We start from the raw sequence: 16,038 nt of genomic DNA on the forward strand, positions 1-16,038 counted from the left end.
AGTTCAATTGCAACAAATAAAACCCTCCACTGGAGGCAGGGCTGAATTTCCTAAGAAAAAACGAACGTAACAAATGACTTGTTGAAGTATTAAAGGATGTACGGTACAGCAGAGTTCAGATTGCAACAAATAAAACCCTCCACTGGAGGCAGGGCTGAATTTCCTAAGAAAAAACGAACGTAACAAATGACTTGTTGAAGTATTAAAGTGTAANTCCCAACACTGTTGGACACTAACCTTGCCAGCCTGATGGTGAGGGGCTCGGTTTCACATAGAAAATGTGTCCATGCATTGTTGGCATATTGGGGCACGCAGAGGTATTGCTTGAGGAACTTGGTGAAGGTGGCATCGGCGGATTTTAGTTGGGAGCCAAAGGTGTAGGCCGTAGAGAAAAATGGGGGTGACGTAGATCCGGAAGAGTTGAAGGTCTATTGGGAGGGGAAGATTCTTCATGGAAAGTCTATTGCATATGGCCCTGGCCTTAGTTATTGTGGATTTGAGGTGATTGGCGAATGAGAGTTGGGTGGAGAAGGTGAAACCGACATAGTTAAAACTATTGACGATTTCGATCGGACTATTATTGATGTGGAAGGAGGTGGAAGGCAGACAACCTTTATGGAAAACCATGGCCTTCTTCTTGATGTTATTGACTTGAAGGCCGTTCTCTTGGCAATATCCATGGAGCGCATTGATAGAATTTTGCAATTCCACGGCTGAATCAGCCAAGAGAACCAGGTCGTCTGCTCCATTTGATCTGGTGAAGACCTTATCCCCTGTTATTTCACTTCCTTTGGCCTTCCGCAGGGGGTCCACTATCGCCAATTCTTTTTAATCTTTATGCATCCGATCTGCCCGGAGCCCTCACACACCAGGGCCCCACGATCAACCGTTTTCCAGTTCAAAATCTTTAATACGCAGACGACCTGGTTCTCTTGCCTGATTCATACTTGAAGTCACGTTTTAGCTATTTTCATGAAACTGTTATGTAGTTCAGGGACTCTAAAGAGAGGAAACGACACGGCTTTCCCCTGACCGCCAACTTAGGCCATTGCGTTGAATCAAGACAGTCACTCTAGTATTAATAAAACAAGATTATCCATGCAACATCGTGCATTTAAGTGCATTTAATTACATAATGATCTCCTTGACATACAACTCCGTCCATTTGTCAAATATTTCTGAATTAATTTTGAAAGTCAGAAGAATATATGAAATGCTCATGAACATCAAACTAATCAAAAACAATCAAATTGCCTTTCAAATCAGTGACATATTGCGTAAAACTGGCTGAAAAACACGCATAGATAGAAAATCAACAAGAATCATTTTACTAATTGATGAGGAACTTACACTGACAAAAAGAAAGAAATGTATGAAATAGGTTATAAAAGTACATGTACATAAATGTTAACATATTAGAATATTTGTGATGGACAATTGATAATTTTGTTTTAATCCACACATTTGACAAAAAACATCAGGCATTGGTGAAAAGTGAATGAATTAACTTTTAGTAGAGTTTAATCTTCTACCTATTAGGAAGTTCGCATGAAAGGTAGGCATTATTTAAGGGGCACAGAGTAATACCAAAGTACAGTACACTAGATTTCAATTTGAACTTTGAACTCCAATAAATTTGTGTTTTGCAAAAGCATCCAAAATAGTGTCATATTTTTTAAGATATATTATTCCATGATTATAAAGCATCAAAATGAGTTTAAAGAACATGATGTAGGTCAGAGCTACGATATGTCTACATTTGGATTGAGGGCTATCCCTAGAGTGAGAACCACATTTTCATAATAAGTCCACCAAATTGCTTGAAAATTGGTCAAGATGTTTCTGATACCATTTTCTTCAAATGATATTATTAGCAAAAAAGTATTGACTGATTGTGTTTAGAGCAAATTCTTGCTTTATCATGAAAACCCAACTAGCACTTTTCAGTTGTTGTACTTTAAGACATGTTAAAAGCCATTTTAAGTATATTTACATGGTTGGTTTGATGCACATACAATCAATGGTTATGAAAATTATATTATTCACATATTTTGTCCAATAATTAAGCCAATAATTGACATTGAAAATTTCAGCAGCAAAAGTTTAGGCCTTACTTGGCGGGAAAGGTTTGGTGATCACAAAAAAGTGGCGTTTCCTTGCTTTAGTGTCCTTGTGTAGTTGAGCATTGGTCGAAATAAGAGAATGAGGAATGAATTTAGAGGTTTAATGATTTCCATTCTTTTCTTACCGCCGGTAGTAAAAAAAGCAAAATGGGCCGCGTGGCCTGGTTGCAGCCGCTTGAGCAAGTTAGGGCCGAAGCGAGTTGATTAAATTTATTAGCAATACCATGGGCTCTGTCTTATCACGAAATATTTTGAATTGGTTACTTGCAAGTCCAATCACTGCAGGTCATGAAATTAATGGAACTGATTCTCCTCCTCTCCTATGACTATCCATGGATTTCTAGACACTGGATGTCGGATGACCGACCACTCGGCTGGTAAAACAGTACTTTGGATGGTCTCCTGGGAATTGATTATAAACCGGTTTATTGTACTGTTTAGCCAACCGAGTGGTCGGTCGTCCGACATCCAGCGTCTAGAAATCTATGGACTGTCTGAGTGGGCAAAGCTCTGCTCAACCCAGCAAAAAGCTCTGTCGATTTAGTAAGATGATGGTACTTGAAACACAGAAATTTGCCAAGTAAGCAAGTAAGAATATTGTGAATGGAATGCATGCCTTGGTGTCTCTGTATTGATTCTATATCATAACAACCATTTAGAGACCATTGTATTGCTAATAAATCTAATAACTCGTTTCGGCCCAAACTTGTCCGAGCAGCCGCAACCCATTTCGCTTGTTTTACTGCCGGCGGTAAGAAAAGAATGGAAATCCCTAAACCTCCAAATTTATCCCTCATTGTATATTGGCGAGCGCAATGCGCAGCTGACCAAGGAACAGGTTATCCAAAACAAGAAAAACAGGAACAAGAAAAGCAGCCTTGGTTCCAAGAGCAGGATCACATTTTGCCACTCAAATAAGAGGTTTCGATTTTACTTGTGTACCCTCTTCTGCTTTTAATGGGAGCCCTAACAGAGGTCCTTGAAGCTAGAAAGCTGACATAGCGTTCTAAACACATCACTTGAGACTCCTGATGTGATCAATCTGCCTATGCCGCTAACTTTCAAACCAATCCTGCCCAGTTTGATCCCTCTATGTTTTTTTGGGTCAGAAAATGCTAGCACACTTGACCTAAAAAGCAAACAGGGATCATACTTGACAGTACCACATCAGGACTAGAGAGAGACTCTAGTGAAGTCGGCTACCACTAGCCACTGCCTTCACTAGCCACGGACTACTAGACCAGCTTATGCAGCCTTCCTTACCGCTACTGGGATTAAGCATCTAAAGCAATCCCAACTAAAGCATCCCAGCAGTTCAATACGAGAAATTTATTCATTTTACTTAACTTTTACTTTACGAATTACTAATTGGAGTTGTCTGATCTGGCAAACCCTTGAATATAAGGTTGATTGGGAATTTTAGTCAAAAACTTGTTCAAGTCTGACTTAAATCCTGCTACTGGATCAATGCCTGCATATGCCCTACGAATATATGAAGGTGCTCTCAAAACGCATGTCATGCCTCTACTTTCATTAGAATTGACCCTAGATCTTGGATTGGGACAAAGCTCTTGGATGCTTTGAAAACGCACAGTATCAGATTACTTTCATACCTTCTCTGAATACTGTACGATCCCAACCTTTCGAACCTCTCCCAATACGAGAGCTCTCTAATATCTTCAATGTTCCTAGTAAAACATCTTCGGACCTGCTCGAGCTTTGAAACCTGCTTAACTAATTGGAGCCCAAATGGGCGAGGCTTATTTAAAATGCGGCTGGACTGGTACATCCACTTGTACAGAGTTAGCACCGTGATACTATCTCTGGACTTTAACGTGCGATATATCCAACCACACATTTGAAAAGCTTTACCCACCTTCAAGTGGATATGCTCATCAAACTTTCCATTATTTTGGGGGACTACACCTAAATCTATCATGGAAGAGACCTGCTGAATGCCCTTACCTTCATCATTTAATAGTGGAGTGTGTAATGGCGTCGACCCAAAGGTCATTGAGCGGAATTCCATTCCATTCAATGCCATGTTAGTCGCCGCAACCCAAGAGGAGATTTGATCTAGGACCTCTACCAGACAACCGGAATCTGACCATTCCTACCAATTACCAATTTTGTATCATCAGCATAGGAAGAGATACTGACGTTACTTCTATTATGTTGGCCATACACTCTATATTGTTTATGGATTTTCCATTGACCTCAAGTGGCTCTACAGGGTGTTTCATCTTTCTCTTACAGTTTGCATAAGAAAAAAAATGCCTTCGGATTCGACCTCACCTCCATAACTACTCTACTTTCCTTTTTCAACTGATCTGTCTTAATGGATGCCCTAATTCTACCTTAGATCAACTCCATCTTTCTTTAAAGGCCAGCCTTAACTACTGGATTCAAATTGCACTAGAGCCTTTTTGCTAGGTTGTAACTCTTTTTGAACAAATTCTTCCCATATTTCGGAATTTTAGATTGTGCCCCGCCTTGTGGAACACATTTAGAGAATGCTAGGGTAGAACAGACGTCCTCAAAAATTAGAATCATTTTGTTTAAGGCTACATTTGTGGAAGATTCATTTTTCAGCATTGAAATAAGATCAAGCTCCCCCAACCTTTCTATAATCAGTTTCTATATCTAGAATCTAGATAATCAGTTTCTATTCTGCTTTCTATAAGCAGTTGCCAATGTTCATCTTTGAACTTGAACTTAGCCAGACCGACCTTTTTGGTCGGTTTTACTCTAGAGCACGCCGGCTTTTGAGTAAAGGTCGACCCAATCTCGAGAACATGATGATCTGACAGCTTACTAGGCGTCACATAGACATACCTGATCATATCAGGGTTGTTGGGGTCGTTGAAAAAAACAAGTCGAGAATGCTATTCTCTCTGGTGGCTTCACCAACATGCTGTGAGAGATTGCGCAAGATCCCAAACTCCTCCAGCTTTTCGAACGACTGAGACGTCGATTTTAAAATGGGAATGTACCCATCTGGACTAGCCTCCCACTCTACAACGTTAGCCCGAAAATTGAAATCCCCTACAAAGAAAACCTTTGAGGAAACTGACTAGTCCAACTCATTTCCCAATGAATTTGAGACCTGACAAGAACGAGCTTACTGAACAAGAGTGGGGCCCCTCATATTGTGACAATGGACAGAGTAAGCAAGACCTTGGAATGGGTTACTTCCATTTTGATCAACAGAATAGGCTTTTCCGTCTTTTTCATGTTTTTGCCATTTTTCGTCCGCACGCGTGGTTGAGATATTCCCTGGGAGGAAAGGGAGTGAAGGAAAATCATTCCCAATGGTATCATTTTATGCCACGAAATTATTAGTTGAAGGCGAATGTTTGGGGTCACGAAAGTGGAGGTCCTTTCAACGACAAAGAAGCAAGCTTGGCTAGTCGGGGAACTTGCCCGTTGGATTAAAAAGATCAAAAACCCACCCATGGGCGTTTTTTACGGGCGCTTTAAAAGCGAATATTTCTCAATTGTTTCCCTTATTTTCCCATGAACTTCTTTGTTACTTGATTACTGGGGTTGAGTACCACTTGTAACGCCGTACTTTTTAGTAATGCTACTCTGTTATTACTTTATTATATGTTTTACATTTTTACAGTATTAGTAAAGGAACGGGGAATTTAGCCCTCCTGTTACGGTAACACCTTCCTTTTTTCTTTTTACAAAAGAAAGAGAAAATGGAATCCTATCCGATCTTGTAAACGTTCCGTCTCAAATGCAGTGACTTATTTGCTGCACTGGTTTGCTCCTTTGTCTGAAGCACTGGTCCCAAATCAGTGGAAAAGCATTTTGGAAATTTGATCTTCCTTTTCTGAACGTTTTTCTCTTTTTAACCCTGAAATGAGATAAGTCCGTTTCCCCATTAGTAGAAAACCCCCCAAACCCGCCTTGAGATCGACACATTTGCCAACCCTGACTATTAAAGTACGCCTTTAATAACAGCAATTTTATCTTAGGTTTTTACGGAAACACTTCCGAGACGCCGACAAGGACAACGATCAATGTCTGACTTTTGACGAAGTTCGAAATTTGGTGGAGGCACTTAATGTTAAGCTCGAGACTGAAAGGCTCTTGGAGTTATTCCGTAAAGCTAATCACAAAAAAGCGATGAAACATGAAGAAGAAGCTCTAGATGAAGAAGAGTTCCTATATTTCTACTACAGTATTTTGGAGAGGCCAGAATTGAATGATGTGTTCGACAAATATGCAACATGTAGTGGAAAAGGAATGACAGCTCAAGAGTTAATGTCGTTTCAAAACGAGGAGCAACAAATTGGACTTTCGTTGGAAGAGTGCAGAAAAATTATTGGCTATTATGAACCCAAGCCAAACATTGATTTTCTCTCAAGGGAAGGTAAGGGTAATTAAACTTGATATATTTATCGGTAAAGAGGGGATTTGTTCGGGAGTTCAAGCGCATAATTCATTTCAGAAAGGAAAATTAGAACCTTCAAAAATTGCCCCTCATGTCTGTCAGGTATGGAATGGTATTATCGACAGAAAACTTCTTTTTTCGAAAAAATAACTTTAGAAAAATCGAAAAACTCTGTTTTCGGGTGTTTGAAAATCTGCCAGCACCAAAAAACCAAAAAAAAAATGTTCGATCTATTTCCCACCTATTCAACGGGCTCAAGCACTCCTTAAGGGCCATAATGAGTAAATGTCCCACTAAATCAAGTTGCAATTGGTTAATCAGCCGTACAAACAGCTTCTCAGCAACAAATGTGCAGAGGAAAATACTAACTTAAAATCTCTAACTTGAAGCTTGACGGTGACGCTCTTACCACCAAACGTTTAATCCTCAAAACCACGGCTCAACTTTTTGATCCCTTGGGCACGATTTCACCCTTCATTATCGTTGCAAAGGTACTATTGCAGACCTTATGGCAAGATGAATTTGACAGAGATGACGCTTTACTGAAAAATCATGAATACCCTTGGTCACAATGGGTTTATACCATTCCTACATTATCGTCCCTGCATATTTATCGCTATTTAATCCCACAAAAGTTGGACCCATTATTCATTGTTGCATTTGGTGATGCCAGTGCTACGGCATATTTTACTGTTGATTATGTAGTGTGCAAGGATTCAGCGAACAATTGGCATTGTAAACAAGCATTTGCCAAGCCGCGTGTCAACCCGCTTCAAGTAGTGAGAAACGGCATTCCTAAGCACGAAAGCATTGCAAGATTGGAACTTCTCGCGGCAGTTCTCACTGCCAGAGAGTGGAAATGTAAGAGACTGAAGCCTTGAATATCAAGCTTCCTATATTTTGCTTCACTGACTCTAAAGTCACTCTTTGCCGTCTGGCCTGAGGTCCCAATCCATACAAGACTTGAGTCGGTTCCCGCCTCCAAATCATCCTTGATCTAGTTCCAGCGTCTTGTTGGTTCTACTGCCTGGAAAATCCAACCCTGCCGACGTTGGATGACGCAGATGCTCAGTCATAGATTTGCTCAACCACCCCTTTTGGTGGACAGGACCATTTTTAACACCTGCTGACGTGGGTGCTACGACTCCTATATGCATCAGGTCATGAGATTCCACCCTATCCAATGTCTTACATTTCAAAGTGCATCACACCCGACGAATACCGTCTAGCGGAATGTTATTGGATTCGGTTTGCTCAAAGTGAATCATTTGCAGAGGAAACAACCCAAATCAAACAAGGTTTATAACCCTTGAATGCGTCGGGGTTAACACACGCCATGCCAAAATATGACAAAAAATTAAATTTGCTCGTAGCTCAGATTCAACTGAACGAGGAGCAAATCATTCTTCCCAAGCACCACACCCTGCTGTACGGCCAAGGCGGAGCAAATCATTCTTCCCAAGCACCACACCGTCACAGAAAAGATCGTTCTCCAGTTACACAAGATAACTTTCGTTTGGATAAGACACACTTGAATGCTTTAATCCGAAGGCGATACTGAACTCAAGGTTGAAAACGTGATGTACAGCAAATCGCCCGCATGTGCCTCAAAATGTGCCCCCGCAGAAAATTGGTGCCGCTACAGGAACAAATGAGACCACTCCCACAGCATTTACAGGCTGACGAATCGTTTCTATAGATCAACGCCAGCTCCATCGGATTACGCCAGCACATTTGGTGATCGTAGGTTGCATCTATTACCCAACAACAATGCCAAAATTGAAGATCGTCCGACAGCGCAAAAAAGGAAACACAGGCCGGCTTTAGTGAACCAATTTTGGCGTAGATGACCCAGCAACTACCAATTGGAACTCCAGCCAACGCGCAAAAGGCATCACGGAAAAAGACATTGAGCTCAGAACCAATATGGTGGTCATGGTCAAGGATAAGACTTTATCTCGCCAAGATTGGAAACTGTGTCATTAAAAGCCTTTACAAAACTCCGCAAGGCCCTGTTCACAATGCCACAATCAGAACCGTCTCACATGGGAAAAAGAAACCGACGTACTTCACCAGACATGCTCGACAACTCAGCATCTCTGAGGTACATCTGGCAGAAAATGAACAAGGGTGGAAGGCGACAGACTTAAACAGTCAACTTCCACCCAGGAAGCAGTCATCATGTTTGCAAGTAGCTTCCTGACTCTATCCTGCACCTCGTCACCTACAATAACAAAGGTGCAAATTCAATCCATTCCGACGAACAACACTGCACATCTTCATCTCTAGCCAGTTTCGGGCATCATTGAACGCGGTCAAGTGGACTTCAGGCTGAATCTTAGCCATTTTTTGGAGATCCCACTTCAAAGGACCAGGGACCTGAAGAAGGTGTACCAAAAGCTGCTAATGGAAAATGCCACAAATCCCAAGACGTAACTGCCAATTTGGAAGTTCGGGTGCGAAGTCTTACCGACATGTGGTTAACCGTGTTCATGATCCTAGGCCAACCAATCGACTTTCACAGATACGTTAAAAGATCAATCTTCCTCCCCTTGGTCAACTTTATAGGCAACATTGCAATTTGAGTGCTACACTAGCTGTTAGAGTAGCCGTACGTTCGGTCCAACATCACGTGGATGTGATGAATAACGACATCGTTGCAGGACAGAGAGGACTCAGGACCACTTGGCTCGACAATTTGCGCAAATCCACCCAAGAGACCTTTGCCTATCACTGATCTCAGCTGCACGGTCTCGGATTACCCATGAGCGGTTATCAGTTCTTCAGGTGGAACAAAGAATAAAGGGCTTCTGAAGTCCCTTTAGGAACTTGAAGCAAAAACGAAGAATCATGCGGTGCCATTTCAAACCCATTCCGCTTCCTCTCCTTATCACGCTGAGGCCAACGTCTGAACGCCCGAAATAGCCACGGACACGTCGCACACCGGTACCCAGGAACTTATTGAAGACATCGTCAAAAGCCAAGACAATTCCCATCATATAACACTAAGAATGCGTGGTAGCTTTTCAGTGGCCCTTCTTGGGGTTCTTGGCTTCTTGAATAAGATTTCTTTGCACTCGTTGCTTAACTTCTAGCCAAGAGGAAACGGTTATTTATTTATCTTTTATATTTTTTATGCGTCGTAGTTATTTTGCAATTAGATATCTCCCAGTGTTGTATATAGCTTTTCCGCTAATAAAGCAGTCGTTTCAACCCACTACGGGCGTTCAGACGTGTATTCTTGGACACGTCGTCTGACGTTCTGTTCAGCCACTATCCAGAGCAATGAACCCGGGTAATCCAGCAACAATCACCGATTGTATTCCGAAAGGTGGGACACGGACAAAAATTCCGAAGTAAAAAAAGACTTTGTTAAAAAAAATATTGCAAATTAGCAGCAGAGGCTTAAGAGCAGTTCAAATCCAGTAATTGTGGCTAGTCTCCAAAAAAGTTGGACGTAATTCAGGGTAAGATTAAGGCCTCTATCGAAAATTGATGTTCCTTGAGAAGCCGTTAGCAATGCAGAGGCTATGTCTAACATACTAGGAGATCAGTTCTCTAGTGTATTTTCAACCCTACTGAGTTTAGAAGCAGCAGCTCAATGTTCTAATGACGAGTCCGTTGACATTAATGACTTCAGTCCAATTGAGCAATTTGATGATACTGTAGTTACGGATCAAGATGCTTCAGCGGCCATCACGGTCTTGAGGCTTTCAAGTTCTCCTGGTCCTGATGGTGTGATATGTCAGTTCCTGATGAGATGCTCACTGGTTCTTGCTCCTTTTTTCTCGTACTTGATGAATTGCATCTCGGATCAGGGCACGTTTCCCTCTTCCCAAAAGTTATCTCACGTTGTTCCTTACAGTCCATGGTGTCTTTCCTCCTAGCCAGCATGGATTCCGAGCGCATTCTAGCCCGGTTACCCAACTGAAAGAACTTACTATTGAGGAACTAGAGAGACACGAGTCAGTTGATGTTGTTTATCTTCATTTTGCCAATGCCTTTGATAAGGTAGATCATGGCCTCTTGTTGAATAGACTTCATGACATTTGGATCCAAGGCAAGGTTCTTAATTGGATAATAAGCTTTATTCATGATAGGAAGCAAACTGTTAAGGTCGAGAGATCCCTTAATGACCTACATGATGCCAAGTTAGGAGTTCCCCAGGGTTCGATCTTAGGGCCCCTCCTTTTCTAATATTCGTTGCCTTAAAAGCTTGATACTACTGCCAGTCTCTCTTCTAACGCTGACGACACAAAACTAGTTTCTGGTAGGAATGGCCAGATTCCAGTAACCTTGCAAAGCACTTAGGTAGAGTTTACTCTTGGGAATTCCCCTCGATGACTTTGGGGTCAACGCCATTAGATACTCCACTCCTAGATAATGGAGGTAAAGATATTGAGCAAGTCTCACCTATAAAAGGTAGTGTAATGTAGTCATTTAAAATAATGAAAAGTTCGATGAGCCACGAACTTGTGAAGCCCAAATAGGTTGAATATATTCAAAATGTGGCTGAACAATCAACTTGTACAGAGCTAGCATCGTGATACTATCTCTGAACTTGAACCAGGAACCACAAAGTGGTTGGTTTCAAAGGTATGGTGTCAAAAGCCTGTGTAGCTGACCAAGAGCAGGCCAAAAATTCGAATTTTATGTAGTGGGGTTACTGCACAACTTTGACCTTATCTCCTGAATTTCCAAAGCATAGCTATGGGCTCAAACTTAGCCAAGTTCATCTTTTCATCAAGATCTTTTTTTTTTATTAAAAAGTCTTTATTGCGAGAATGTCTCATTGGATCAGTTATCTTTTTACAATATTACAATATATACAACGCAGCATGATTGAGTCTTGTCCCATTCTGGGTTCAAGGAACGCCATTCGAGGCGATGATCCACTAGAAAAGGGGGGGAGGGGAGACCTGGGATCGAACTCATGAACCCGAGTTTAACTCGGTCGCGCGTTTAACAACTGCGCTACAACCATATCCCTTTTTTGTATGGTTGTATGAAGTGCTTTTTTTGAATAAAGTGAACGGTTGAGAAATTTTGGCTTCCGTTTTCAGTCCATGTCTCTATAAGTTCGTGGATGAGCGTATCCAGTTCAAGGTGGGAAAAGCTTCTCAAATGTGTGGTCTTAAATAGCGCACCTTTAAGTCTAGATTTTGTTTATTCAAGACCTTTAAAAGTAATATGTTAGTCAGTTCGGAAGGTCTGGTTTCACTTTTGACGCAACCTTGTTTGCTGGTTGACAACAGTAATGCGAAAATCTTGTCAAAGTACCATTTTCTTAGGCTCTGATTATGCGATAAACAAGTGTACCTTCTGCTGTATTCATTTACTTTTTTCTGAAGGCCAAGTACTGTGCGATGGACCATGAAATATAATTGAAATGGGTAGTCAAATACAACAAATGACAAAGATATTGGCAATCAAAAATTCGTCGATACGATCTGGCGTACCTGAATAGTGTGGACATAAAAATCATTTCGACATCCTGCGTGCCTTCTGGCGTCCTGTATCAGATCAGGGAGGCCAAATTAGGTTAAATCAGTCGAGGTTTTCTTACGCATTTCAATCAAAATTCGAAATATTGGCTTAACAGATAAATGAAAAAAAATCTAATGCATAAAGTAATACAAACTGAACTTAGAATAGGCTCCAACTGAGCAGAAACCTTACACTTTCCTGGTCATTAACAATCCAAGAAAACGTATTTGGTCACTCTTTTCGCCGCCGTTTCCGGATCATTTGCTTTGATATAGGAGCGTTAGATTTTTCTCCAGGATTGCCTATGGGGACGTTTAGGCAAGCTCTGGTGGGTTGCTGTTTGCTGGTACCAGTGTCAGCGATGCAAGTTTGGAGCTTCAACATGTTTTTGCGAAGCTGACCCTTCTTTCACATTGCTGTATGAGGAAAGGTCGGCTTCGTTAAAACCAGTTTGAAACGCCAATTTTGCATCACTGACATTGGCAGGCAAGTTTGTTTGTTGGCACCAGCCCTGGCCTAAATGTCCGAATACCTGACCCAATTCATCTCAAAAAGGGCAATGACATTCGTCGCACAAGTATTCCCATAACTTTAGCAGAACATGTCAAAAAACAAGTTTTCGAAGGATCATAACCATCTGTTTGGGTCCAAGGAGTAAAACGGAGTCTTTAAAGTCTTGTAACGAAAATTGTTTTTGGGCCCACAATTTTCATCCATGAAAACCGTTGGAAGCAGGGTTGCGTTATGGGGTATTGTCAACCTTCCGAATCGACCAAATTATTGCTTTTTAAGGTCTTAAGGAATATAGAACGAAAAAAAAATCTTGCCCTTGATTCATTTTCTACCCAAGTGCCATAAAAATGAAGTAAATACTTAACACAGGAAAAGCCGTCTTGGGGGTGAAATCAAGAACCACAGAAAAATTGAAGCGACCTTTTAAACGTAGTAAACCTTGGTTTTCATATTAGTGGAGCACCAGGGAGAGGCACATATTTCAATGAATACTCGCAATCTTCTACCTTGTTTTCAAACAACAGATTATGATAACAACGGTGTGTTCTCAAAACCACGGTTGCTAAATAGTTCAATGAATAAGTGTCTTCTACTGTCTTAAACAAGTGTATATTTCTCTTTGTTCAATAATGGTACTAATTCCTCATAAATAGTCGCATGATCGTTTCGAGTGGGTTAAGACGGAAGACATGCAGTCTGATCAAGAGTTAAGATCGAAGTGTATTTCTTGTTTGCGTTGGCACATAAATTAAACAACGAGAAAGTAGGTCACGCATAATTAGTCACTACAACTCCCCTTTTTAATAGAGAAGAACCCAAAGCAGTTCTGAACTATAAAATATAAATTATGCTCGAAATGGTATAGTTTGACGTCTTTGGCGCATTGATCGTCTGGGTATAGCATCGTCATCGGGGTCAGAATCATCAGGGGCGAGATCCTCTTGATTGGAGAAACTGGAAGGAGCTTGACGCAAGAATCTTAAATTCCTCTCCAATATCCGACCAGAGGGAAGACGAATGACGTAACGTCTCGGCGATTTGTTGTCAACAACCAGACCATGCCGATCCCATCGCCGCGTGGTCGGATTTTGAACCATTACACTCTGGCCCAGTGATATCTTCTTCCGAGCGCGACTGGTTTGGTCGAAATAAGATTTCCGAATCGAATCATCATGGAGACGCCGGACATCGGCTTGGTCCAAGGAATTCTGAAATTCAGGCAAAAAGGCTTTCCAGTGAATGGGTAATTTCGACCTGAGTGGACGACCAAATAATCGTTGGGATGGCGACATGCCATCCGATCGAGGCGTGTTTCAGAGTTCCAATAAACCGGACATGAACTCCTCTGTTCCCCACTCCCCTCCGCACTTGGCGAGGAGGTACTTGCAGCTCTTCACGTTCGACTCGGCGTGCCCATTGGACTGCGGGTGATGAGGTGAAGACGGCCTCCATTCCACGCCCCAACGGCGGAAAAAATCTTGAGTCAAGGACGAAGCAAAAGGCGTTCCATTGTCAGAACGGAACACGTTGGGAACGCCCATGACGGTAAAGAAGCCACGAAGTTCCTGAATCAAAGACGAGGCACATGGAGAGGAAGAAAAGCGACGTAGGAGAGGAAATCCCGAAAATCGATCAGTGTAGGCGAGATAATCTTTCCCTCCATATGAAAAAAAGTCGGCCGAAACCATCTCAAATGGACGAGAGGGATGGTCTTTCGCCAAAAGGGGCTCAGGAGGATGAGAAGGTCGGAAGTACGCTCATTCGCGACAATTCCCAACCATATTCGAAATGTCAGACGAAAATCCTGGCCAAAATAAAATTTGACGCGCCCTCCTTTTCGTTCGTTCCACGCCCTGATGACTGGCATGGAGTAACAATAAAATATTTTTGATAGCAGGTGGAGGAACAACAACCCGAGACCCAGGAAGAACCAGATCGCCGTCAACGGATAATTCATCCGCAATCTTTTTAAAGAGTGAAACATATCCGGATCTGACCTTAACCACGGTGTTCTTCTCCACCGAGGATCGCAATGCTCCATATTCAGGTGAGGATCAGGCGTGAGCAGATAGATCATCTAAAATTAGATCGGTTTCTCCCGCTTTGACCATGGCCATTTGGAGATTGAAGCCACCATGGTTGTCGGGATCGTCGTCCTCGTCCATCGGATTGCCAACGGGTGCTCAAGACAAGGCATCCGGAATGTAGTGTTCCTTACCACACTTCCATTCCACCGAAAACTTGAAAGAGGAGAGACGGGAGCGATAAGTGAGAATTCGAGGATTTTCAATGGCATTGAGCATTTGATCATTGAAAATATTTCTTAACGGTTTGTGATCCGTAACAACGACGAAGTTTTCCAAACCTGCCAAATAAATTCGACACTTCTTTATCGCCCAATAGATAGCCAAAGCTTCGAGCTCAAGGATGGCATATCTACTCTCTGCATCCTTCAAAAACCGAGATCCACATTGAATGAGTTTCCACTCACCCTCATGTAATTGCGTGAGTGCGAATCCAAGGCCCTTTAACTTGGACGCATCCGTTTGAAGGACGGTCTTGGCTCCCAGCTTGAACATTCCCAAAACGGGGGGAGAGGTGAGAACGGATTTGACCTGTTCAAATGCCCTCAGGTGCTCGGGGAGCCATATAAAAACATTTTTCATTTTCAACAGACCTCTCAATGGTTCCGCGGTCTTGGCAATCTCACTTGAGAACTGGCCTAATTGGTTCACGAGCCCAAGAAACGATCTCAAATCCCGACGGTCCTCAGGAGGAGGAAACTTTGAGACCGCGGCCACCTTCTCCGGATCTGCCTGGATGCTGTTGTGGGAGATACAATATCCCACAAACTCGATCTCTTCAGCCCCACCAATCAGACTCTTCTTCGCATTGACGGTCATCCCAAAACGAGCAAAGCGCTCAAGGATCTCGCATGTAATGTGAACCAAGTCGTGGTAGTGCTCTTTTCCAATGGCCATGTCATCAACGACTTTCAGGACACCAAGTCCAGACATTGCCACGTCACCTCTATAAGAAAAGGAATCACCCGTAGAAATGAAACCAATCGGTGAGCGCAGAAATCGGAATTTCCCAAAAGGAGTTATAAAAGTAGTCAACTCTTGAGATTCTTTGGCCAGAGGCATTTGCCAGTAACCCTTGACTAAGTCGAGCTTAACGAAAAACTTATCGCAGGGCTTGAATCCACAAATTGCCTCAGTTGGAGTTTTGATTGGATGGATGGAGCGTATGACCTCTGTATTCAAACGGGTCAAATCCACACAGGCGGAAGGATCCATCTGGCTTGGGCACCACGACCAATGGATGGCACCAGGGCGTTGGGACATCACCTACGGGCTCAATGATTCCACGATCCACCGTTTCATCAAGATCTTTCTTGACAGGGGCCATCTGAGGAATTGGTATTTGGTGTGCGGTGTTGATCGCAAATGGCCTCGCTCCTTCCTTCAAGGTTATCACCATTGGATCTCCAACAATGGGACCACGCATTGG

General features: G+C 42.3%; 1 protein-coding gene across 1 annotated transcript in view; it reads left to right on the forward strand.

Annotated features, from left to right (window-relative positions):
* Positions 1-16,038, forward strand: part of LOC131887506 (1-phosphatidylinositol 4,5-bisphosphate phosphodiesterase delta-4-like) — a 39,634-nt gene that overhangs the window by 10,117 nt on the left and 13,479 nt on the right. Inside the window, exon 4 of the mRNA XM_059236140.1 lies at positions 6,107-6,504. Coding sequence (XP_059092123.1) covers positions 6,107-6,504 — 398 coding nt within the window. The remainder of the gene's footprint in view (positions 1-6,106; positions 6,505-16,038) is intronic.

Source organism: Tigriopus californicus, chromosome 9 (genome assembly GCF_007210705.1).
Source record: "Tigriopus californicus strain San Diego chromosome 9, Tcal_SD_v2.1, whole genome shotgun sequence".
In the NCBI taxonomy this organism is placed as follows: Eukaryota; Metazoa; Arthropoda; class Copepoda; order Harpacticoida; family Harpacticidae; genus Tigriopus; species Tigriopus californicus.